General features: G+C 49.9%; 1 protein-coding gene across 1 annotated transcript in view; it reads left to right on the top strand.

Annotated features, from left to right (window-relative positions):
• The window catches only part of LOC144893087 (uncharacterized), a 58,047-nt gene extending 38,323 nt beyond the window's left edge, over nt 1-19,724 (top strand). Inside the window, exon 4 of the mRNA XM_078782736.1 lies at nt 19,465-19,724. Within this exon, the coding sequence (XP_078638862.1) occupies nt 19,465-19,724 (260 nt within the window). The remainder of the gene's footprint in view (nt 1-19,464) is intronic.
• Nucleotides 19,725-25,798: the final 6,074 nt, after the last annotated feature.

Here is a 25,798-nt window from a genome sequence, read left to right as displayed (position 1 = left end):
ATCTCAAAAACTTGTGGGTGGATTCAGACGAAATTTGGCAGAGATGTATTGTATATGACAAGAACAAAATGATTCGATTTTGGTGAAGATCCGGATTCGGATCCGGCTACTATAATTTTTTAAGTGATTCTTCACCATTGGGAGATAGGGCCAAAAACTATACATAGCGGGATATCTCAAAAAGATGTGGATGGATTTGGACGAAACTTGTTGGACAGGTTGTGTGTGTGACAAGAAAGAATCGATTCAATTTTGGTGAAGATCCAGATGTGGATCAAGCTAGTAGAATTTTTAAAGTGACCATTGAGTGATAATGCCAACCAGGTGGAGGTATGCTCACTAATGAGTGCCGTTCTAGTTACCTCCGCCACCAAAGCTGGATGGAGGTTATGTTTTCACCCCTCTCTGTCTGTCCGTTTGTGAACGTAATACACGACATGACCAAAAGTATGTGGACACCCGAACATCGAACATCTCATTCCAAAATCATGGGTATTAATATGGAGTTGGTCCCCCCCCACCTCCCACCCTCGTGGCCAACCACCAGTCCTTCCCTTCCTTCCGATCACGGGGCACTTCTCTGTTCCTCCTATGGACCAATCAACAGTCCTGGGCATGGTTCCCAGCCTGCCACGAGGCTGTTTGCTCGGCCAGCTGGTGGTGTGGCTGGCTGCGGCCCCATCGGCGGTGCCCCGGCCTGGCTTCCTGCCCGTTTTCTTCCAAGGTCATTGTAAGGGAAGGGAACTAATTAATGTGTGCACTAAGGACCTATCTCAGTGTTTATATGTGTGCGTTGCCATAAGGGGCGCAGGTTTGACGACAGAGGGGACGACGAACAAAGGAATCTTATCCATAATCCCTGCACTATTTAGCACGCCCTGCTCCCTCGTAGCGGAGATATCAATACAGCTTATACCGACAAACCGGACTCAACATAGAACTTATTACAGGTAGATTCCCTATCACGACGGATACCTACCTATACAGATCTATCTGGCTCAAGATATTACTCTACCCAAATTCATAACAGTATGTATGTGTGTCTGCATTTTAAAAATTCATTTTCTCAGCAAGTGTTGGTCCGAATGACACAAAATGCTGCACCATAGGAGCGCCTCGTGAAGAAGTTTTAGTGATAATTATGACATCAGAGATCACATGGTACAGACGCCATCTTGGAAAAACGTTGCACCTCTATCTCCGAAACCGCTCAATGGAAAAAATTGAACCATGGCTCACTATCAAGTACTCCCCATGGGAAATAACATATTGCTGTGGTTTTGAGATTTGTACAGTAAACTCAATAAAGGTTAAAGGTTTTCCCCCCCATAGTTAGTCACACGAGCAACATGTAGCCTCATTTGTAGTATAGTTATGTCTTAGTATATGTGAGAGTAGGCCCCGTCCAATGTTAATCCTGCGTTGTTGTAAAGACAGGAGGATAGGCCCTACTTCTACAAACCATTCCACCTCCACAGGCTCGATCCAGTTTGTTAAGCATTGGTTGCTCACGAGTCGAGTTAACACGAGGTAGGCCTCGGCAGGTGGAGGAGGGTTGAGCTCGGCGCGGCAGCAGTGGGGACGGTAAGCATGAGTCACCAATCAGGGCTCACAGCGTGTGGCTGCAGCACTGCGTCACAGGGCATGGTTGGAACATCGATCGGGCTAAGGGTGTGGCAATAAAACCGATCGCGCAAAGCCCCCACCTCAGTTATGAGAAGGGAGAGGCAGGCGCTCGTCAAGTTGAGTCGAGGAGTTCGGAGAAAGGAGACGCGCTTGAAGAGAATCATTCGCGCTGTATGAACTTGGTGACGAGAAATACGTGGGCGCAGCCAGGGCGGTTATAACTTGCGCGGTTCAGCGAAAGCGAGTGAACGCGGCTGAATAACCGCCAGCCTCGCAAAGTCCGCCCTCTACCATTCGCCCCGAGATTATTACCTGTTTGTTCGAGCGACACGATACGAATTCCTGCCTTCGCCTACCTCCATCTTCGCGGGACGTGCCGGGGACCGTGGAGAGTGAGACGGGGCCGATCCTGGACGACCACCGCGGCGCTGGTGAACATCATCCTGCCCATCTGCAATCCCCGTGTGAGTGTGAGTGAGACGGGCCCGTTTGTCCCTGGGGTATTAAGCATAAGACTGTCTAAGTTGCCCTGTGTCTCTTCGTCCTGATCTGTAAACACGTGCATAATAATTAAACCTATTTGGTCTTCCTTTTCTTCTTATTCGATCGTCTTTGTGATTTCTCCATTGACTAAGCGTGGCACGGGTAAAACCGCTTGAATCGGGTTCCACTATCTGTAACGGCGCGGATCACGTGTACGCAAACCGCTCGGTGTATCACCATCACACGTGGTTCGTGCGAGGCGTATTTCCTCGCTTCCAGGGCAGCGCTAGTACTTAGGTACGAGCGAATTTGGTCCCGAAACCCTATTTGGCGCTGTCCGGTAGGGACGTAATAGGTCTCGAGTCACGCCAGGTCAGTAAAGACAAGGGGATTAATCCCCCCTTGATAAGGGGAGAAGGCCGGCGACAGATCCACAACATTTGGTGTCAGGAGTTTGGGATAGGACCCGAAGTCCGCTTAACGCACTCCAAATTATGAGCAACCAAAATTTAGTATAAGACCAAAATTTTAATTCGTGCCATGGCTAGCCAAAGCGATCGAATGCCGGTGGGGGTAGAAGAGGAGGTATCTGATGAGTTAGAATCGATAACCTAGGACCCCCGGGAAGAATGGGAAGAAGAGGAGAACATTGATGAGGGGCCGGCAGTAGGGGAAGAAAATGGTGGCGCCTCGCACGTGGCGGCGAGAGCCGAGCCCGCTGTGGCAGCCGGGGCCGCTGTGCAAATCGGGTTTGACCTTAGACTATTCCTGACCCAACTGGATGCAAAAATGGACAAATCAAGAGCAGAAATAAAGGACGGGTTAATTGGGTTGCAAAACAAAGTGGGCGGCCAATTGAAAGAATTGGGGGACAAAACCACCCGGGAAATGAAAGACGGGTTACATGAATTGGAAAACAAAATGGGTGACCAATTGAAAGAAATGGGGGGGGGGGGCAATTGAAAGAAATGGGGGACAAATCCACCCGGACATAAAAAATATGGGTGATCAATTGGAAGAGGTGAAAAAGGGGCTGGAAAGCAAAATGGACACCCAAAAGAACGAATTGGAAAAAATGAGGGTGGCGTCTAAGAGGGAAATAGAAGAGATGGGGGAGGACATAAGGCGTGGGTTGAGCGAAGAGGTCGCATTGGTATGCGACGAGGTAAAGCAGTGCGAGGAGCGCGTGGAGAAGGAGTTGAGGAAGAGTACGGCTAGGTTAAATGGGGGTATAGAGGAATTGACGTGGGAAGTAGAGAAGCTGACAGTTGGACAGCAGGAGTTAAGGGAGCAAGTGGGTAAGAACACGGACGTGATAGGGGGGCTGAAAGCAGCACAAAAGGAAATAAGACGGGAGGTAATAGCGACGAAGAAGGAGTGTCAAGTGGTACACGAAGGGCTGACGAAGACGATCGATGACGTGGTAGAGACGTTGGGGACAAGGGATCGAGAAGTCAGGACCCATATAGAGACGACCAGGGTGGTCTTAGAAGAAGAAATTGCGGGGGCGCACCGAGAAATAGAAGGGGTGAAACAAAAGTTAGAGGAGGTAGAAGAAGGGGTGAGTGAAATTAAGAAGAGACGGAAGGAGACTAAGAAAGCAATAAAGGAGGAGGTGATGGAATATGTGCAAGGTCTGTGTTCAAATCGTGATGACGTGCTTGCTAACCAAATAAAGAGTTTGCAGGTGGCGGAGCAGAAGCGAGGAAGAAGAAGCGCCGAGGTGAGTGGCGATATGGGCGGAAATGTGTTTGATGCGAGGGGAGGTTCGACGAGCTTGGGGTTTGGAATAGACCCAGGCGTTCGTGAAAGGCCGAATGTAAGGTGAGCGACCGCCACAGAGTGCGTGGAGAGAGAGTGTGCACTTGGGTGTCCGACCATGGGGTGTGCGAGAGGTGTTTGTGAGCCGGGGTGTGCGGGTATGGAATGGGTAGCGGGTCGCGACGAGGTGGCTCAGGCATCAACACCGACCGGGGTAGTCTTTAGAGGGACGGGGGATGCACGCAAGCCCCCAGGAGGTAGTGTAATATGGGGGCCCGAACGGTTCGTCCCCGCGTTAACCCCGCCGGGAGCGGCATACGGGATCCGGTTGTCGGGCGGCCATAAGGTTCCGCTCGCGCCGTCTGACGGCAAGAGCGATTTGAGGGCATACCTGGCGCAATTCGACCATGTGTGTAGGGGTTACGGTTGGAACCTGGACGAAGGTGCGGTACACCTTGTGGCAGCACTGCGCGGTGCGGCGGCGGAGGTCCTGACTGCTTTACCACCGCGTGCTATCACCCTGTCGGATCTCCGCTCGGCCCAAATTAATGGTTTTGGTGTTGAACAGCAGAGCGAGCCTGTTAAAGCTCAGCTCGCGGTGCGGACCGCGGACCTTCTGGAAACCCCAGAAGACCAATTAACCTGAACACTGAAGAACCCAAATCACATTTGTTGCACTTTCAAAATCAACCCTTCCATTTTGCAACACATGCAATCCAAATATGGCAATTTACGTCTTCTCGACCAATCAAATTTGCCACTCGCAGACCCGCCCATGTCCTCGTTTCTCAAGACTGCTTGGGGTAAGGTGTTCTACGACCTCTATACTCTCCAGTTTAAGTCTTACTAGGGCGTGCCCGCACGTACGTGCTTGCCCGTACGTGCTTGCCCGTACGTGCGTGCAAAAAAACATGCGTGCAAACAACAACAACAAAAAAAAACTTTGAAACCACGTGGCAGTAACGACCACAGAACCCCCCCCCTCTATTTACATGAAATGGTTTGGTCCATTCGCAAAGCCAAAGCGAACGGCTTGCGAGTACGGTGACCATACCTTGGGAACCACTTGTCCGATTAATTTCAAACCTTGAAAAGGCACATCCTCGGGTCCCCAGCAATATACCTGGCAAGTTTCAAGTATATCGGACCGGTAGTTGTCGAGAAACAGCGGTCGCATACAGACAGACACACAGAGATTACTGGAATTATAGAGAGATGTCATGCCTATTGTCCTGATGCGGAAGGTACGATGATTGCAGTCATGTGATGTGCCAGGCTTCAGAAAAACCTCAACAACAGGTGGGTTTAAGTACATTTAATGCAGCAACCCCTGCAGTTACATCGACTTGAAGCTAATTATATAGCCCAGCTTAGCAAAGGCAGTTAGTTTGAGTTCATAAACATCGAAACACTTTACGACAGAGCTGGGGGGCGGGCGCCATGGCGGCATCCAGTTTGCATTCACTTGTAAGTGCACAGCAGTATATCTCACATAAAACGTGCATTTGCACTTAAAAGCCTGAACACAGAGTGAAGTTTAGTTGATATAGTGAATCAAACGATGAAACTTTGGACGGAAATAATTTCCTTCCAAGATTCTGGGAGTTTGGCTTTATCTAGCAGAAAGTCCAAAGAAGAGAGCAGGAAGCTTTCGATGACTTAATTAACTTGTTTATGGAGGCTGATTTTAACAAAAGCATTTTGTAATCAAACAATCCCAAGTGCAATCCAGTTCAACAAGGTCCAGTTAATATAATCGTACTATGTCGTCTGTACAGCTCTGCGGTGCCCCCCATTTCCCGATCCCTCCACGGTTGAAACAATCATCACAATGCGTCAGGTAATAATAATGACAGTTAGTAATGTCCCAACATACATGGAAGCTGCCATGGCTTGAGCAAGCTATGCTGCACAGTCCATCATCCTTTGCAAATAAAGAGACAATCTACTGAGATTAAAGTTCCTTGAAAATGCCAAGTAGAAAATAAATGATTTGGTTAAACCATGTGGCGGCGTTTAAAAACTCAACTGAATTTATTTTTACTTTACACGTTCTTCCTTTTTAAAAGAATCCTCATGAAGTTGATGTACCCACCCCACCTTGTTCAACTTCCCATATGCTCAATCGAGATAGGAAAGCGATGGAGTTTAAGGAAGTGAGAGGAAGGGGGAATGCGAGTTGGGGAGAATTTAGAGCTGTTGAAAGAGGGCACAGTAACGGGAGGGGGGGGGGGGGGGGGGAGGGTGAACATTAAAATGCTGGTTTTCAAGAAAATCAGTCCAAAACAACTTCCTGGCCCACGTGGTCCTGCCACGAGAGCAGCGTTTAGACTCAGTTTCCAGCAAACATTGAGAAGTTGGGCATCTGTGAGAAGCACTGTGGTGGTCCTGTGTATATCGGCTGTTGTGACGTTTGTCCCTGGAACATATGCATTGCCAGGCAAAGAGGGACAGGCTGTAAAGGAGGCTCAGGTGTATTACCTAATGTCAGTGCTCACAGACAACATGCTCACCTCAAAGCTGTCTAACCTGGCTTTGAATCTCACAGGCAGATTGATTCATCAATGTGCGTGTCGTCCATAGGATGGATGGACGTTAAACTGGAAGTCACATCTGCTGGCTTTGGTTTGTGGATGTTAAAGATCCCACGGTGTCCTTCGCAAAGAGTCAGAGAGCTATCACCGACACCTTTCCAAATTCCTACCCTAACCGAAGTCGAATGTCAGTCCTGGCCAGGTGGTTCGTTTAAGACTTGGGCCAAGCTTCCCCTGGCCAATCCCACAAGAACGTGGGAATAATTGCGGCCGTTAAATAAGGAGTGCTCACAGACAAATGACAATCAAAATGGTCAGACTCATTCTGTTTAACTGCACACAAGGCCCACCAAAGGTCAGCACGTTCAACTGAATTATAAACTCACGGAATAACCTCTACTATTACCATGCTACAATACGACAATATGAAGGCTGTTGTTTGGTAATCAGCCAGGGAATGGGACAGAAGATCAAAATAAGCAAACGTGCCACTACTTCACGTACCTGTGGGTGCATGGGAAGGTCTTTATGAGCAGGAGAGACAAAAAGAAGGTGGGAGAGAAAATAGATCACAAGAAGTCCTTCAATATATTGCAATTGAACATACAACAACAACATGCATTTTAAGGCCATTTTCCCTGCTAGAGCGGGGGTTAGCCTTGCGGTCCCCATGACAATCTTCTCCATTTTGCCCTATTTTCTGCATCTCTTCTTGTTATAACTCCCTTGCCCGCATTTCTTCTTCCACCATCTTTAGCCAAGTCTTTCTCGGTCTTCCCCATCCTCTACTTCCTTCTACATTCATTTCCATCAGTCTTCTCAACCAGTCACTTTCATCCTTCCTCAACACATGACCAAACCATCTCAACCTGTTCCTCTTCACAGCATCAATCACAGGCTCTATTCCCATCAACTTTCGCAATTCATCATTTGTCTTCCTCTCTCTCAACGATACTCCGCATATCCACCGAACCATTCGCATTTCCATCCTTTCCAGCCTTCGTTGCTGCTCTACGTTCATTACCCATGTCTCGCTCCCATAAACCATAACACTTCTCACACATGCAGCATACACCTTTCCCTTCAGCTTCAACAACACTCCCCTCCTCATCAGCACGCCACTCAGTTCCCGAAACTTCTTCCATGCACATCTCACTCTAGCAACCGTTGCCGAGTCTGATCCACCTTCTCCATTCAGCATGTCTCCGATATAGCAAAATGTTTTCACACCTTCCAGCTTCACGCCGTCTCCAAGATCCAACTCAATATTTCCTCCATCTACAGCTCCTCCTCGGCGTCGACGAGTCTGGCATTTCACTCAGGCCGACTGGCACGGTCTTCAAGCAGCCATCAATCATCGGGACTGGTCTCCCATCTCTGCTGCCTCTGACATCAACTCATCCTGGGAATTCTTCCAAAGCAAACTGCTCTCTCTCATGCACAGATTTATCCCAGCTCGTCTTCAGTTGTCATACCCTTTCTCCCGTCCATGGTACATTGAAACTTGTGGTGGGGCAGTTGCCCTGAAACAACTTTCCTTTGCCTCTTGGAAGGCTAATCCAACTGAAGGTAATCTCAGTTTCTTTCACAAAGCTTGGAATAAGTGTGTGTCTACCCTCAGGAGTGCCAGGAAGCACTATCTCTCCACACTCAAGATTGAACTCTCAAACCTGTCTCCTTCCTCCAAATCCTGGTGGCGTCTGGTCAAATCCGTTTCTGGTGTTTGTTCCCCCTCCATCTCCTCCCTTACCTCAAATGGCTACAAAGGTGACACCGCACGTGACAAAGCCGAATGCCTCAACTCTGTGTTTGCCTCAAAATCTTGTGTCCCAAACCCATCTCTCTCTGTTCCCACCTTTCCCAGTCGAACCCAACTGCTCCTGGACTCTGTGTCCTTCTCTCCTGACAAGGTGGAGAAGTTTTTTTTAATCAAACCTCGACTCTGATTCTGCAACTGGACCAGATGGCATCAGCCCACGGGTCCTAAAATCCTGCTCTGCCGCTCGATCTCACCCTCTCTCTGTTCTTTTCACCCTCTCTTTTGCTCAAGGTCATCTGCCAGCATCTTGGAAATCAGCAAACATTACCGCTTTACACAAAAAAGGTGCAAAAACAGATCCTTGCAACTTCAGACCAATCAGCCTGCTTCCAATTATCAGCAAAGTCATGGAATCCATCATTTCTTCGGATATCAGATATTCGGATGTTGAATATTGCTGAGATATTGTATATTGCTTCGGATGTCGATGACAGGCCCCTGACGTTAATTCAGCGATCAACCGGGATTCAAACCCAGGATCCAAAGCCGGCACGCAAACCGCTAAGTCAACACCAGGCTTATATTAGAGAGGTTGGGAGGGAAGAAAAATATTTCTGGCTCGACTTTGCTGATAATTTTAATTTCTCTGTTGATTTGGGTACTTGAGGGTATGTAAAATATGGAATTGGACGCTGTCCAATTCACAAATGCGTTTTGTTATTTTACGAGACATTTAATTGAATATATGAATGAATATTGAATGATCGTTTTCAGGCCTTAATTTAATTTAATTTAATTTAACTTAACTGAATTTAATTAAAGTACCTTAATTAGTCTAATGTAATTTAACTGATTACCCGATATAGGGAATGCCTGATAAACTTCTAAGCTAATGGACACAGAAGGATGAATATGGTGTCTAAATGCAGGTTTTTGGATGCGGGAATCGATTGGAACAAAAATCTTGCCAATTGGAGCATTCCTTATTTGCATAAATCCAACATGGCCACCCACAAAGCCCCTGATACAGGAGATGTTTTTATAACTACCCACCTTGTAGAAATGGAATGATGATTTGTGTGTCCTAATATTGGTTTTCAGGTATGGGGAATTCAATTGTGCAATACTTTTTGCCATTGGAGCATCCCTCATGAGTGTAAATCCAATATGGCTGCCATACGATACACCCGAAGAATATCTCTTGAAACTATTGGAGTAAAGGACATAGAAATATGGTTTCAGTATCGAAATAGGTTTCTAGGTGTGAGGAATTGATTAAAGATAAGATTGTGTTGATTGCAGTTGTCACAAATCTCGTATGTTGTCTCGTAAGATACTCGTATGTTGTCACAAATCCAATTATAGCGAACATAAGAATATGATAAATTTGAACGAGACCATCAGACACTGACTGAAAACATGTTCATCACCATATCATATACCGTGGGACCCCGCTATTCGCGGGGGATACGTTCCTGGAAAATCCCGCAAATTGAAAAACGATAAATAGCAGGGCATTGTTTCAATGGAAAAAGGGGGGATAGGTTCCCGAGTCGCGAAAATCCGCGAATGGAGAGGACCAAACCGCGAATGGCGAGGCAATATCCACGAATGGTGATGCAAATCCCCTGAATGTTGACGATAATCCGCGAAGGTCGATGAAAATACCGTGAATGTATTCAACGGGGGAAAAGGGGGGTACGTTATAGGTTGCCGGTGATTCCTGATTCATAGAGGATTTTATTTTGGGGGGCGGGGGGGGGGGTTGGAATTTGTCTTTTGGTCGCATTTTGTGCATGTCCATTTGATTTTTTGTTGATCTGTTTTGGAAACATTTTGTGTACCAGACAGTGCGCTCGTACTCTATATGTAGGGATGGCACAAAAACTGTTGGTCTTATCCGCTACATGCAAAACTAAAGATGGAGAATCTTCTCCGAAAAGTTGCTTCGGCTACATATGAGTGCCTACCTGGTTCGATCAGCTGATTGTCGAGGCAGGGATTACTTTTCAGTACTCCAGACCATCGCAAAAGCAAAACAAAAATCAAAAAACAGAAATCGTTCAAAACCGGGAATTTCTTCACTTCTGGACTTTTTTTTTTTTTTTTTTGGATACAAGATCGAGGCTCGTGAAAGAGCTAACATTAATCACACAAAAAGTCAAACCGACACACAAAACACAAAAAACAAGGGGAGCGGCAGACAAGATGGGGAGAGTGGGGGAAGGACACAAACAACATTTGAGAGCAGGGACATCGGGAGGACTTGGGGGGGAGGTGGGAGAGGTATAAAACATGAACACTTCAAGGACTCTGGGGTGAATTACCGGGGGTAGAAAAGATCAAGGTTTTGGATGGGGGAAGATAAGAGATGGTGGTGAAAAGCTGTTTTAAAGATCTGGAGGGAGGAGTGGGATTGAAGGGAGTGGGGGAGTTTGTTCCAGAGGTGGGAGAAATGTGGAATGAAAGAGTGAAGGTGAGCAGAGAGCCTAGATTTTGGCAGTTTAACCATTAGAGGGTTGCAGGCAGATCTTGTGTGACCTGAAGAAATATTGGGGGGACAGAGCACAGAGAGAGCTGGGGGAGCAAGGCCGGAGAGGAGTCGGTAGAAGACAGAAAGACCACCAACCTGCCTGCGGTGAGTGAGTGAAAGCCCCTCGGAGTTGACTTCATCGCAGGAGATTCCAATGATTCTGAAAGCTTTGGCCTCAACAGCGTGAAGCCGAGCTAGGTGTGAGGCAGGAGCACCAGCCCAGAGGGGGGAACAGTATTCCATTGAGCTGCGGATGAAAGCCTTGTATGTGGTGAGTAGCTCAAGTGTGCCAAGGAAGGACTTCGCACGACGGAGGATGCCCAGTCGGCGACTGGCTTTGGAGGCCAGCTTGGAAATGTGGTTTTCCCAAGAAAGATCATGGCAGATAGTGAGACCCAAAAGCTTGAGCGACAGAACTTCTTGGAGAGGATTGTTGAGAAAGTAGATGGGAGGGTTGTCCAGTCGGTCTTTTCGGAGAGACATAGTAAGAGTGTGAGATTTGTCAGGATTGAAAGACATGTTCCACTTGTTTGCCCAGTCTGTGATTTTGTCCAGGTCTGCAGAGAGTGAGGAGGCTGCAGACTGCCGATCTGAGGGATGAGGAATGGAGCGGCAGAGAGTGGAGTCATCAGCAAAGAGATAGAGAGGATTTTCAAGAGAGTCAGAGAGATCATTGATGAAGACCAGAAAAAGCACAGGGCCCAGAACACTGCCTTGGGGAACTCCAGCCTGAACAGGAAGAGGAGATGAGAGTGTGAGATTTCAGGCCCATTCAGGGCCACACGTTGACTACGACTAGAGAGGAAGTCCGCCAGCCATGCGTGGAGATTTCCATGGATACCAAAGGAGAAGAGTTTGGTGAGCAGAGCGGGGTGCCAGACCGTATCGAAGGCACGTGATATGTCGAGGGAGACAGCTCTAATTTCCTGTTTGGCATTGAGGACCTCCATCCATTGTTGAGACAGCAGAAGCAGCATGTCCAGAGCAGAGTGACCTGGTCTGAAACCAAATTGATGATCAGAGATCAAGCCATTGGAGAAGAGGAAAGATTTCATATCCGAAGCAATGATGGATTCCATGACTTTGCTGATAATTGGGAGAAGGCTGATTGGTCTGTAGTTGCTAGGATCTGTTTTTGCACCTTTTTTGTGCAAAGCGGTGATGTTGGCTGATTTCCAAGCAGATGGCAGTTGACCTTGAGCAAAAGAGAGGGTGAAGAGAACAGAGAGAGGGAGTGAAAGAGCGTAAGAACAGGATTTTAGGACCCGTGGGCTAATGCCGTCAGGTCCAATTGCAGAATCAGAGTTGAGGGTTGACAGAAACTTTCCCACCTCGTCAGGAGGAAAGGACACGGAGTCCATGAGCAGCTGGGTATGACTGGGTATGGTGGGTACAGAGAGGGATGGGTTTGGGACACAAGATTTAGAGGCAAACACAGAGTTGAGGCATTCAGCTTTTTCACGTGCGAAGACAGCTGTGTAGCTGTTTGAGGTAAGGGAGGGGATGGAGGGGGAACAAACACCAGAAACAGGGGAGGAGGCTGTTTCACAGCACCACTTGGTTGTCTGCGACATAAGGGTGAAAGGTGCGAGGAGAGCTCGGCGGGTGAAGTACCAACCGAGAATGAAGGTGTGGAGGTTGAAAGAGGTGACAGTGAGGGAGGCATTAAAAGAGAGGCTGAGTATGGTAGAGGATGATGTGGTTGAGTTTGAAAGTGGTTGGATGTCAATGAAAGATAGTCTGTTGGGTGCCGTTGGTGAGGTATGTGGATGGACAAAAGGACCACTGAGGCACTCGGAAACATGGTGGTGGGATGATGAAGTTGGAAAGAAGATTGACGAGAAGAGGAAGAAGTTCAAGGAGTGGCAGAAGGCGAAGGGTATGGGGGCAGAAAAGGCAGAGCATGAAAGTTATAAGGCAGCCAAGAAGGCTGCTAAGAAAGAGGTAGCAAAGGCACAGGAGGCATGTAGGAAAATGTTCGGAGAACGCTTGGATTTGGAAGAGGGTCAGAGAGCGGTATTCAGGATTGCAAAGCAGATAGCGAAAGAGACGTGTGATGTGATGGGGGTGAGTTGCTTGAAGGATGAAGTGGGACAAATCGTTGTCGACCCAGATGGAATTAAAGGAAGATGGAAGAGATATATGGAAATACTGTTGAATGCAGAGAATGAATGGGATGGCAACATAGAGAGTAACCCAGTTTTAGGACTGGCAGAGAAGATAACCGAGAAGGAAGTTGAAGAAGCAATAAAAGCAATGAAGAGTAGAAAAGCGGGAGGGCCGATGGGAGTTGTGGGAGATATGTTGAAGGCAGCGGGAAATTGGGGTGTGAAGAGAATGACAGAGATCTGCAATCTGGTGGTGAAAGAAGGCCGCATTCCAGTGCATTGGGAACTGAGTACCCTCATCCCTCTATACAAGGGGAAAGGTGACCCTCTGGAATGTGGCTCGTATCGAGCGATAAAGTTATTGGAGCATGGAATGAAGGTATTGGAAAGGGTGTTGGAGAGGAGGATAAGGAAGAAAGTGAAGATTGACGAAATGCAGTTTGGATTTATGCCAGGAAGAGGAACGACAGACGTGCTTTTTATTTTGAGGCAGTTGCAGGAGAAGTATATGGAGAAGAGGAAGAAGTTGTTTCTTGGGTTTGTTGATCTGGAGAAAGCATTCGAAAGGGTTCCATGTGAAGTAGTGACATGGGCATTGAGGAAGTTAGGAGTGGAGGAATGGTTGATCAGAGTAGTGATGGCAATGTACAAAAGAGCACGCACAGCTGTAAGGACGAAGGACGGGAACAGTGGTGAGTTTGAGGTGAAGGTGGGAGTGCATCAGTGGTCGGTACTAAGTCCACTACTATTTGTAGCTGTGATGGAGGTGCTGGCTCGGAACGTAAAGGAGGGTTTACCGTGGGAGTTGTTGTATGCAGATGATCTGGTGTTGATTGCAGAAAGTATGGATGGACTGAAGGAGAAGATGAACAAGTGGAAGGAATGTATGGAGACAAAAGGTCTGAAGGTGAATATCGGAAAAACGAAGGTGATGGCAAGTGGTAAAGCATGTGGTGAGGTGGAAAGAACTGGGAAGTGGCCGTGTGCTGTGTGCAGGAAGGGTGTCGGAGTGAATTCCATTCAATATACAATGTGCACTGAGTGGGTTCTTCAAAAATGTAGTGGTTTGAGAGGGTCATTAACCAGTGTGGCAGCTACATTCAAGTGTAAGGTATGCACAGAGGGAGCTGCAGATGGAGGAAATGTTAAGTTAGATCTTTGAGATGGCGTGAAGCTCGAAGGTGTGAAAACATTTTGTTACCTCGGAGACATGCTGAATGGAGAAGGTGGATCAGACTCGGCAACGGTTGCTCGAGTGAGATGTGCATGGAAGAAGTTTCGGGAACTGAGTGGCGTGCTGATGAGGAGGGGAGTGTCGTTGAAGCTGAAGGGAAAGGTGTATGCTGCATGTGTGCGAAGTGTTATGATTTATGGGAGTGAGACATGGGTAATGAACGTAGAGCAGCAACGAAGGCTGGAAAGGGTGGAAAGGCGAATGGTTCGGTGGATGTGTGGAGTATCGTTGAAAGAGAGGAAGACAAATGATGAATTGCGAAAGATGATGGGAATAGAGCCTGTGATGGATGCTGTGAAGAGAAACAGGTTGAGATGGTTTGGTCATGTGTTGAGGAAGGATGAAAGTGACTGGTTGAGAAGAGTGATGGAAATGAATGTAGAAGGAGGTGGAGGACGGGGAAGACCGAGAAAGACTTGGCTAAAGATGGTCGAAGAAGAAATGCGGGCAAGAGGGTTAACAAGGGGAGATGCAGAAAATAGGGCAAAATGGAGAACATTGGGAAAATGGCCTTAAAATGCCTGTTGTTTGTTGTTGTTTAGAAATTCAAAAAGAATTTTGAAAGAATGTGACATCCCGCTCGACAATTTACAAGTTCTGTCCAGTGATCGACCGAAATGGCGTAGCTTGATCCATACACGATGCGACGCCGTGGAAAAGGGTCGTATCGATGCCGCCAAAGAAGCCCACAGAAAGCGTAAGGAACGCGAGTGGCAACCGGTGCCTGCTGACTCTAAATGGATTTGTACAACTTGTGGACGCCGATGCAAATCGGCACTCGGACTGTATAGCCACAAGTGGGTTCACAAGAATTGAACACCAACGCCGTAACGGCGGGGCGACATGAAGTCCTGGCAGTGTCCATATGTTTTATACATCTCCCACCCCCCCCCCCCCCTTCCCATGCCTCCGCCCCCAAAGCCCTCTCCCTCCCACAGATCTCTCTCGATGTCTCTCGGTCCCTGCTCTCAAATGTTGTGTTTGTGTGATTCCCCTTCTCTCCCCATCTTGTCTTCCGCTCCCTCTTTTTGTATGTTTTGTTTGTCTGGTTGATTTGTTTGTGAAATAAATGTTAGCTCTTTCACGAGCCTCGATTCAGTATACAAAAAAATAATAATAATAATAATAATAATTACTTTATTTTGTAATTTAATAAATAATTTTAGAAATTCAGCGATTTAGTAAATTTAGAAAATTTAGTAAACAACTTTAGAAATTTAGTAATTCAAGTCCGTCAGCACGCGTGGTACGCACTTCACAGCATCAGCACACATGGTACGCACACCTTCCTCATCTATGTTGTAAACTTCATCTAAAACACAACTAAGCGATTGTAGAAGCAAGTGTACCACGTCTTTTTTTATTTTAAACGATTCATATGAACATCCGTTGAATCATATCACACGCAAATCATCAAAATCTAAACAGTACATGGCGCCAATTTTGAAAAAAGATTGAATTCTGCAAAACGGAAGCGGCCACCACACGTCTTTCTCAGTCGCACGTTTATGTGTGAAGAGTGCGCGCCGAATCTGTAACACGGAAGCAGCCGCTACACCTGTTTCTCAGTTGCTTGGCACACGCTGCCATGCTACTTCGGAGCCACACGTTTAGAAAGGAAGAGTTCGTCAGGAGTCGATCTACTCTCTCCTGGTACGTAGAATAAACAGTATTTGCAGAATTTCAACAAAAGCCACATCACTGTTCATATCGGTAAATGTTATTCCATCGTGTTTGGAAAAACTGGAAAATTGAAAAAACCAATACAGCCTATTTTACTCCCAGGCATCCTAGGAAAACCCACCCAAAATATCATTGCGATCGGTTGAGCCGTTTTTGTGGTACCTTTGAACGGACGGAAGGACATTTGGTGAATTATAGTAAGACTCGGGCTGTCTCGACAACTCACCTCACGTTCGTGGCGCCGTCAAGCGCGGCACCGCCGCCATCTTGTGCCGGGTTCCATCGAGCTTTGAGCCTCGTCCCCAGCTGCCAACCTCGTTGGGACGAGCTAATTGCACCAAAAAGGACATTTTATTTTTTATTAGCTTTTCCCCTGTGTGTTTTTGTGACTGAGTGGAGGGTCCCTCAATGTAGGAATTTCAATGAGTTTACCTCAACATTTATTTCGTCAGTGCTTTATTTTCATTAAATCATTATTATTCACCTGGTGTTGGCCTTATGGTTAGGGTGGCGGGCTTGGGATCCCAAGGTCCTGAGTTTGAATCCTGTTGACTTAGGTTGACCCAGCCTGTCATCCTTCCGAGGTCGGCAAAAAGAGTAACAGATAACTGGTTATAGAGAGGCATTGCATCAGCGGCAGATGCGCCCACAGAAAAATGATGCAACCAGCAGCTGGGTGGCTGCACATGAACCACCACCATTATTGTTCAATTTATTGTGGTGTTTGCGTGTTTTGTGGTTTCGGAATAAACCCCTGTGCTCTGTTCAGATGGACGCTTCGCATTCCTTCATTCCCGCGCGTGACAAAAATAACGTCATCTTCAGCTGGTCGCCTCAGGAGTAAAAACTGTGTGGCTATTTGTCATCCATCGGTCTTACTCGCTGGTGACAGGACGATATAAAAACTGGAACACCACTCAGTAGAGAACGCACCTCCACCAGGCTGTATCCCACTGATATGCTGGATTTGGATTCAGACTTAAACCAAAATCGAATCGGTTTGTTCTTGTCGCCAACCAACTCATCCACCAAGTTTTGTCATAAGTCGCCACAACTTTTTCAAATACCGTGCTATTTTTTGTGTTTTGGCAAATGGCAAGTGGCAAATAATGAACCAATAAATTCCGCATTCTTGTACCACCTTCACTCAAACGTCAAGCATTGACAGCAGGTTAGTGAAGGACTTGGGTAAAAAAATGGCAAATGACAAACAATGAACCAATAGATTCCACATTCCTGTACCACCTTCACTCAAACGTCAAGCATTGACAGCAGGTTAGTGAAGGACTTGGGTAAAAAAATGGCAAATGACAAAATGAACCAATAGATTCCACATTCTTGTACCACCTTCACTCAAACGTCAAGCATTGACAGCAGGTTCGTGAAGGACTTGGGTAAAAAAAATGGCAAATGGCAAACAATGACCCAATAAATTCCACATTCCTGTGCCACCTTCACTCAAACGTCAAGCATTGACAGCAGGTTAGTGAAGGACTTGGGTAAAAAAATGGCAAATGACAAAATGAACCAATAGATTCCACATTCCTGTACCACCTTCACTCAAACGTCAAGCATTGACAGCAGGTTCGTGAAGGACTTGGGTTAAAAAAAATGGCAAATGACAAACAATGACCCAATAAATTCCACATTCCTGTGCCACCTTCAGTCAAACGTCAAGCATTGACAGCAGGTTCGTGAAGGACTTGGGTTAAAAAAAATGGCAAATGGCAAACAATGACCCAATAAATTCCACATTCCTGTGCCACCTTCAGTCAAACGTCAAGCATTGACAGCAGGTTCGTGAAGGACTTGTACAAAAACGTACCCAGTCTGAATGTTGCTAAATCCAGTCCATGGTGAAACTTCAAATGGGGAATCCATGAATGTCACGGATGGAAACCCTGACGTCATTTCCTCATTCTGCTTTAAACTCAATATCTCTATATGTTCATTCCAAAGAGAATTATTCTTCATTCCAATCACAAATTAATACAACGGTATTAATATTTCAAAATATAATGTGAAATCAAGATTGCATTGAGATATGAAATCAGCGACCCGTCATCATCAGTTCACTTCCGGATTCGGAAGCAAGGTCCGTGTCGATCACATTTCAAAATCATAATTGTATTGAGGAATTTCTGAAACCTCCAACCGACAGGGCATTCAGAAAGTATTCAGACCCCTTCACTTTTTTCACATTTTGATATGTTGCAGCCTTATGCTGAAATCGTTTAAATTCTTTTTTTCCCTCATCAATCTACACTCAATACCCCATAATGGGAAAGAGAGAACAGGATTTTAGAAAGTTTTGCAAATTTATTAGAAAGAAAAAACTGAAATATCACATTGACATCAGTATTCAGACCCTTTGCTATGACACTTGAAATTTAGCTCAGGTGCCTCCCATTTCTCTTGACCATCTTTGAGATGTTTCTCCACCTTGATTGGAGTCCACCTGTGGTAAATCCAATTGATTGGACATGATTTAGAAAGGCACACACCTGTCTATATAAGGTCTCACAGCTGACAATGCATATCAGAGCAAAAATCAAGCCATGAGGTCGAAGGAACTGCCTGCAGAGCTCAGAGACAGGATTGTGTTGAGGCACAGATATGGGGAAGCCTACCAAAAAAATTTGCTGCATTGAAGGTCCCCAAGAGCACAGTGGCCTCCATAATTCTTAAATGGAAGAAGTTTGGAACAACCAGGACTCTTCCTGGAGCTGGCCACTCGGCCAAACTGAGCAATCGGGGAAGAAGGGCCTTGGTAAGAGAAGTGACCAAGTACCCGATGGTCACTCTGGCTGAGCTCCAGAGATCCTGTGTGGAGATTGGAGAAACTTCCAGAAGGACAACCATCACTGCAACACTCCACCGATCTGGGATCATAAATTTGCAAAACTTTCTAAAATCCTGTTTTCTCTTTGTCATTATGGGGTATTGAGTGTAGATTGATGGGGGAAAAAAAAAATTGCAACAATTTCAGCATCAGGCTGGAACATAACAAAATGTGAAAAAGTGAAGGGGTCTGAATACTTTCTTAATGCACTGTACATATTGTTATGTCGATGGGTAGAATATATATATGGATTTAGGTAGATCTGTATAGGTATCATGCTTCATCTGTCGTGGGTAGCTAAAACCACCTCGATGTAAATAAGTAGAGGACCTGTCTAGCCCGTATGTCGGATTAAGTGTGTCTTCGTCCCCATTACGAGGAGTGGGGCATGATAAATAGTTCTAGGGAATAAGGAAAAGACTCCATTGTATGTGAAACCTATGTGATCATACCTGTGTCCCATATGGCAATGCACTCTTATACATTAGTAAAACCCATTAGTGCACCACATTAATTAATTCCCCTCCGCCACAATAAGACTGACCGAAAAGACCGACAGGAAGGGAGTGGCCGCATACAACGGCGCCATGGCAGGCAAACATCGTACAAGGCAGGCTGAGGCCACGCCCATCGCGCGATAGATGGACACCGGGGGTTTGGTGGGCGGGTCGCATGACTGGTGGGAGGGAACTCGTGAATTGGGAAGAAGCCCGGATGACGTCAGAGTATGCCGAACAAGAGACCTGGAGCGTTGGACATTTTGTCACTTTGGTCCGGACTTTGGTGGTGAACATTGGTGTGCCAACATTGTCTCTTCTCGTTCTTGGACTGATCCTGCCCGGATCTCTCTCTTCGCGTTGGCTTCTGCCCTTCCCAGACCTCCCTTCTGCCCTTGCCTTAGGCTCCGTTTGGATCTCCCCATTACCTGCTGGACGACGGACGTTGGAGCAACGTTGGAGCGCCATCGAGTCTCCTCCCTGGCGTTCACGTGCGAGGGAGCCTTGCGACTGGAGCGGGTTCACCCTCTATGCGAGCGAGTGGCTTGGCCTAGCAGTGTGCGGACGGGGGCGCATCAAGGCCTGTCTTCCCACTGACCGGAGCTGCGTCGGACGATGCGCTCGAGCCGGAGAATTCCTGATGACCCGACATTCAGACAGATAAGACGCATCCACAAACACGACAAGTTATTTTCGATTATACTTCCATTTGTGCTGTATGTGAAGTCTGTGCGTGTGGACGTCCCAACCTAGGTCTTCGTTTTTCCGTCGCGTTCTTTGTTATCGGGTCTGTAATAAATATATATTTTTGTATCATAAATGTGGTGTTCGTTCATGAGTTAATTTCCACAGGGTGAAGACATCGTCGGGGCCATGAAGGTAAGCCGCAGCATTTTCCCCCAAACCCACACTCTCGCGTATGATCCGCCATTGATTTGATTGTCGCCTCGTTAAGCTCGATTCCATCCGTGAACATTCTGTCTTCACAGAGCGTCTGCACAACAAGTGGTGTCAGGAGTGGGATACGGGCCCGACGGACAAATTTTTTTGTCTGCGGCTGTGATCGACACAGTTGGGCGTACATTGCGCTCGGCATTCGGATGAAAATTGCGCTATAGTCGGAGGCGCTATAAATAAATAAATAAATATATATATATATATATATATATATATATATATATATATATATATATATATATATATATATTACATCTATTTTTTTTAGTCGATTGGAGTGATTGGAGCGAAATCGCGGTTCGAAAATTCAAATTCTTGTTTTATTCTTGAGGTAAAATACGCGAGCGGGAAGCACGTTAGTCACCAGCGGGGTAATGGCGGCCGCGGAGTTGGTCCTGTGTGAGGGAAATGCCGACGGGATTGGAAGTGGGCCGAATACTGGGGTGGAGCACAGTGATGGAACTTCCCCCCCATAGGGACAGCCGCGATGCCCGACCAGGTTTGGGATAAAATTATTGAGGACGATAGGGGGATTGAACGATAAAATGGAGGAGCGATTGAGTAGTAAAATGAATGCTCAGAGTGAGCAGATAGGGGGATTGAATGAAAAAATGGATTCCCAAAAGAATGAATTGAAGGATGAAATGAGGGGAATAAAAAGGGAATTGAAGGGAGATATGGAGGAAATGAGTGAACGAATGAATAACAAAATGGATGAACAAAATATTGAAATGGAGGAAATGAATGAGCAAATTAATGCTCAAACCGAAAAAATTGATGGATTGAAAAAAGAATTGGAGGGGTAAATTTATGGATTAAAGGAGGGATTGAAAGGACAAATTGAAGGAATGGAAAGTAAAATTTATGGATTGGAGGGGAATATATCGAGAATGATTGAGCAAATGAATGAACAAGGGAATGGAATAAGGGGGATGAAGGAACAATTGGAAGGAAAAATTTGGGAAATGGTACAGCAGCTGGGGGAACGAATTGATGGCATAGAAGGGAGAACTAAATTACGGACAGACTGGGGGAATTTGAGGTTAAAGTAGAAACTAAATTTGGGGAAATGGAAAAATCCATGGGGGTCGAAATTGAACTTAAACGAGAATTAATGTCAAAAATAGAGGAGGGCATGACCCAGGCTGTCCAAATGGGGGAAAAGTTGGAGGATAGGATTAGTGCAACGAATACCCGAATTGATAAAGCAAATGGAGACCTGGAAGGCTATCGGGGCCGGGGGATGCCAGAATGCGGCAACAGAGTGAGGGATGGGGACTCCTTAAACAACAGTGCCTTAGATACGGTCTGGCACCCCGCTCTGCTCACCAAACACTCCTCCTTTGGTATCCATGGAAATCTCCACGCATGGCTGGCGGACTTCCTCTCTAGTCGTAGTCAACGTGTGGCCCTGAATGGGTTTCTCTCATCTCCTTTTCCTGTTCAGGCTGGAGTTCCCCAAGGCAGTGGGGAAACTCCCTGCCTTGTTAGCAGCTTCGGAAGAGATGAATCCGCCCCTACGATGAATCCGGATGAAGATGATGAAGAAGATGATGATGAAGATGAATCTCATAACATTTATTGGCGGTGTAAAGCGCGGCGTTACGCGCGCTGCTTGTGAGCAAGGAGGAAGCGGACAAGCGGTAACATATAAACGTCTTTATTGTAAGACTACACTGTAACACTGAACTCATCCGGGCTGGTCGCCCGGTGTATATCATGAGGCCACGCCTACCCCTCGGGCGTGGCCACCGCCCACTTGGTGCGTGGAATGATGTCACCACGCCAGTGGGCTTTTGTGTCCGCCACACGCGCCCCCCCAGAATTCCCGCGCACCTGGAGGGCCAGTTTGTGGGGCAGTCGAATGACCCGGCCGAAGCGCCCCCTGGCGATCGGCGGCGTCCGGGGTGCAGGGATACCAGGTTGGATGCCCCTGGCTGCCCCTGGGATGGGTGCAGGACCGGGGGGCGCCGTGGCGGCGGGGCTGGGCGGTGCCGGGGGTCTGCCCGCAGGAGGGCGGCCCCGACGTGGGGGTCGGGCCACTGGCGGTGGATGGTCCACATCGAGGTGGGCCGGCTTGAGGCGGTCTACCGAAACGCGGTCAGGAGTACCGCCGATGTCCAGGGTGAACTGCTTCGCCCCGGTCTCCAGCACGCGGAAAGGCCCGTCGTACGGGGGCCGCAGTGGTGTCCGATGGGCATCGTGGCGGACGAAGACGTACTCCGCCGTGCAAAGCTCCGGGGCGACGTGCGTCGGTGGGTGCCCGTGGCATGCCGTTGGCACCGGGGCGAACCTCTGGGCGGTCTCTTGCAGAGCGGAGCGCTGCTGTGCCGCGGACCATGGTGCCGTGGAGTCGGGGAGGAACTCGCCCGGCACCCGCAGCGGTTGCCCGAAGACCAACTCCGCCGCGGATGCGCGCAGGTCCTCCTTGGGCGCCGTCCGGAGGCCCAGCAGGACCCAGGGGAGCCTGCCGACCCAGCCGCCGTCGCGGAGGGTGGCCCGGAGCGCGGCCTTCAATGAGCGGTGAAATCGCTCACACAGGCCGTTAGCCGGGGGGTGGTAGGCCGTGGTTCGGTGCAGCCGGAACCCGAGCCCCTGCGCAACCGCCCCCCAGAGCTCCGAGGTGAACTGGGGGCCGCGGTCGGATGAGATGTCTGAGGGGGCGCCGAACCGGGCGACCCAGGTGGCGATGAAAGCCTGCGCGACATCGGCCGCCGTTGTCGACGCCAAGGGCACGGCCTCCGGCCACCGGGTGGTGCGGTCCACCATGGTGAGGACGTGGGTGAAACCCCGCGAGGGGGGCAGAGGTCCCACCAGGTCCACGTGGACGTGGTCAAACCGGCGTTCCGGCACCGTGAACGGGGCCAACGGGGCCTGGGTGTGCCGGTGCACCTTGGCGCGCTGGCACGCGAGGCATGTCCTGGCCCAGCCGCGGACGGCCTTCCGGAGGCCATGCCAGACGAACTTGTCGGCGATCAGCCTTTGGGAGGCCCTCGCGCCCGGGTGGGACAGGCCGTGGATGGCGTCAAACACCTGGCGCTACCAGCCCGCGGGCACAATGGGGCGAGGACGCCCGAGGGAGACGTCGCACAAGAGGGCCGCGCCCGCGCCGTCGAACGGCACCTCGGTGACACGGAGGCCCGTGACGGCGGTCCGCAAGGCCTGGACGTCGGGGTCAGCGGCCTGGTCCGCTGCCATCCGGGCATAGTCGATGCCGAGGTGGACTGCGTGGGCGACGGCCCGGGAAAGGCAATCCGCAACCGGGTTGTCCTTCCCCGCGACGTGCTGGATGTCCGTCGTGTACTCGGACACGGCCGAGAGGTGACGCTGCTGCCGGGCCGACCACGGCTCGGTGACCTTGCCCATCGCGAAGATCAGCGGCTTGTGGTCGACGAAGGCAGTGAACGCCGGGCCCTCGAGCAGATGGCGGAAGTGCCTGACCGCCAAGTGAAGTCCGAGCAACTCGCGGTCGAAGGTACTGTAACGGCGTTCGGGCGGGCGAAGCTGCCGGCTAAAGAACGCCAGCGGTTGCCAAGCTCCACGCACCCATTGCTCGTGCACCGCGCCCACCGCGTAGTCCGAGGCATCGGTGGTGAGGGCGATCGGTGCATCGGGCGCCGGGTGCGCGAGCATGGTGGCGTTAGCCAAGGCGAGCTTCGCGCCCGTGAACGCCGTGTCCATCTGCTCGGTCCAGGTAACGTCGCCTTTGCCCGGCTTACCTCGGAGAGCTTCGTGCAGGGGGCGCAGGAGCTGGGCGATACGGGGCAGGAACCGATGGTAAAAGTTCACCATGCCCAGGAACTCCTGCACCCCTCTGATCGTGCGGGGGCGCGGAAACCCCTTCACCGCCTCCACCTTGGCCGGCAGGGGGACGGCTCCGTGCCTGGTGACACGGTGCCCCAGAAAATCGATTGTGGCGGCGCCGAACCGGCACTTTGCGGGGTTCACAATCAGGCCATGCTGGCCCAGGCGTTCGAAGAGCGTGCGGAGGTGGCGTAGGTGCTCTTCGCGGGACGCGCTGGCGACGAGGATATCGTCCAGGTAGACGTAGACAAAATCCAAGTCGCGCAGGACGCTGTCCATCAGTCGCTGGAACGCCTGAGCCGCATTCTTCAGACCGAAGGGCATGCGCAGGAACTCGAAGAGTCCGAATGGCGTGATGACCGCCGTCTTCGGGACGTCCTCCGGCCTGACGGGGACCTGATGGTAGCCGCGTATGAGGTCCACCTTCGAGAAGAAGGACCTGCCCGCCAAACGGGCGGAAAAGTCCTGAATGTGGGGGACGGGGTAGCGGTCGGGAGTCGTGGCGTCATTGAGACGGCGATAGTCCCCGCACGGTCGCCATCCCCCGCCGGGCTTCGGCACGATGTGCAGCGGCGACGCCCAAGCGCTCTCTGAGCGCCGAACGATGCCGAGTCGCTCCAGGGTAGCGAACGCCGCTTTTGCCACCGCCAGCTTCGTCGGCTCGAGGTGGCGTGCCCGGGCGTAGACCGGTGGCCCGACGGTGGGGATGTGATGGGCCACCCCGTGCTTGACGGCCCCCGCCGAGAAGGTGGGCCGCATGAGGGCCGGGAAGCCGGCGAGGAGGCGGGTGAATGCGACCGCTGCCGGAAGCGTACAGACCAACGTGGCCGGAACCGAATCGTTCGGCAAGCCGCTTGGCAAGCCGCTCGTTGAGCTGGGCAACGCACATGCGAGCGAGCTGAACGTCTCGGCCTGGACAAGCCGTCTGCGCTTGACGTCGACCAGGAGCCCATTAGCGCACAGGAAGTCCGCGCCAAGCAGTGCCATGGGCACGTCGGCGGTGACGAACGTCCATCGGAAAACCTGCCCTCCAAACCGCAGAGAGAGGCAGCGTTTTCCGTACGTACGGATGGGCGTCCCGTTCGCGGCAAGCAGCGCGGGGCCCCCACCCGCGGCGTGCTTGTCTGACGTGCCGGCGGGAATGACACTCACCTGTGCTCCCGTGTCGCACAGGTAACGGCGCCCGGAGAAGGTGTCCGTTATGAACAGCAGGCTGCTCGAACGGCCGGCGCTCATCGCCACAATTGAGCGCCGGCCCGGGCGTTTCCCGACCCATTGAAGGAGCACGGCGGATGACACCGCCGAGCTTCGTGGCCGAACTTGGCGTGGAACCAGCACCAGGTGGTGGAGCTGGAGGAGCGCGGCTGGCTCCGCCAGGCCGGTGGAGTCGACGGGTTTCCCCGCGGTGGCGGTTTTCGCCGCGGCGGTGGGCGGGGCGTGGCGGCGTTCACGAGGTGCGTATCAGCATGCTGCTGAACCTCAGCGTGCTGTAGAAGATGATGCTGTGGAACATCAGCGTGCTGTAGAAGATGATGCTGTGGAACATCAGCGTGCTGTAGAAGATGATGCTGTGGAACATCAGCGTGCTGTAGAAGATGATGCTGTGGAACATCAGCGTCGAAGGCCGTGACGGCCACGCCAACGCTCGCCCGCGTGTCCGAAGCGGCGAAGTACTTGTCCGCCTCGGCCGCCAATGCTCGGGGTTCCGTTAGCCCGGTCCCGGCCAACGCGAGGCGAACCTGCGCTGGAAGTTGGCGACGGAAAAGCGCCCGGAATAGCGAACCGGGGGCTTCGTCGCCTAACAGTGACAGCATATGGTCCATTCGGACCGACGGGCGCGTCTCACCGAGCTCGGGGAGATCCAGGAGGCGGTCGGCCCGTGCGTCGTCCGTGAGGCTGAACGTGGCTAGGAGTAGCCGCTTGAGTGCCTCGTACTTGTGGCCGTCCGGTGGGTGGCGAAGGACGGACACAACTCGA

The sequence above is a fragment of the Myxine glutinosa genome, chromosome 7 (assembly GCF_964187855.1).
Source record: "Myxine glutinosa chromosome 7, kmMyxGlut1.1, whole genome shotgun sequence".
In the NCBI taxonomy this organism is placed as follows: Eukaryota; Metazoa; Chordata; class Myxini; order Myxiniformes; family Myxinidae; genus Myxine; species Myxine glutinosa.
Note: the sequence above shows the minus strand (reverse complement) of the source record. Positions and strands in the feature narration are given on the sequence as shown.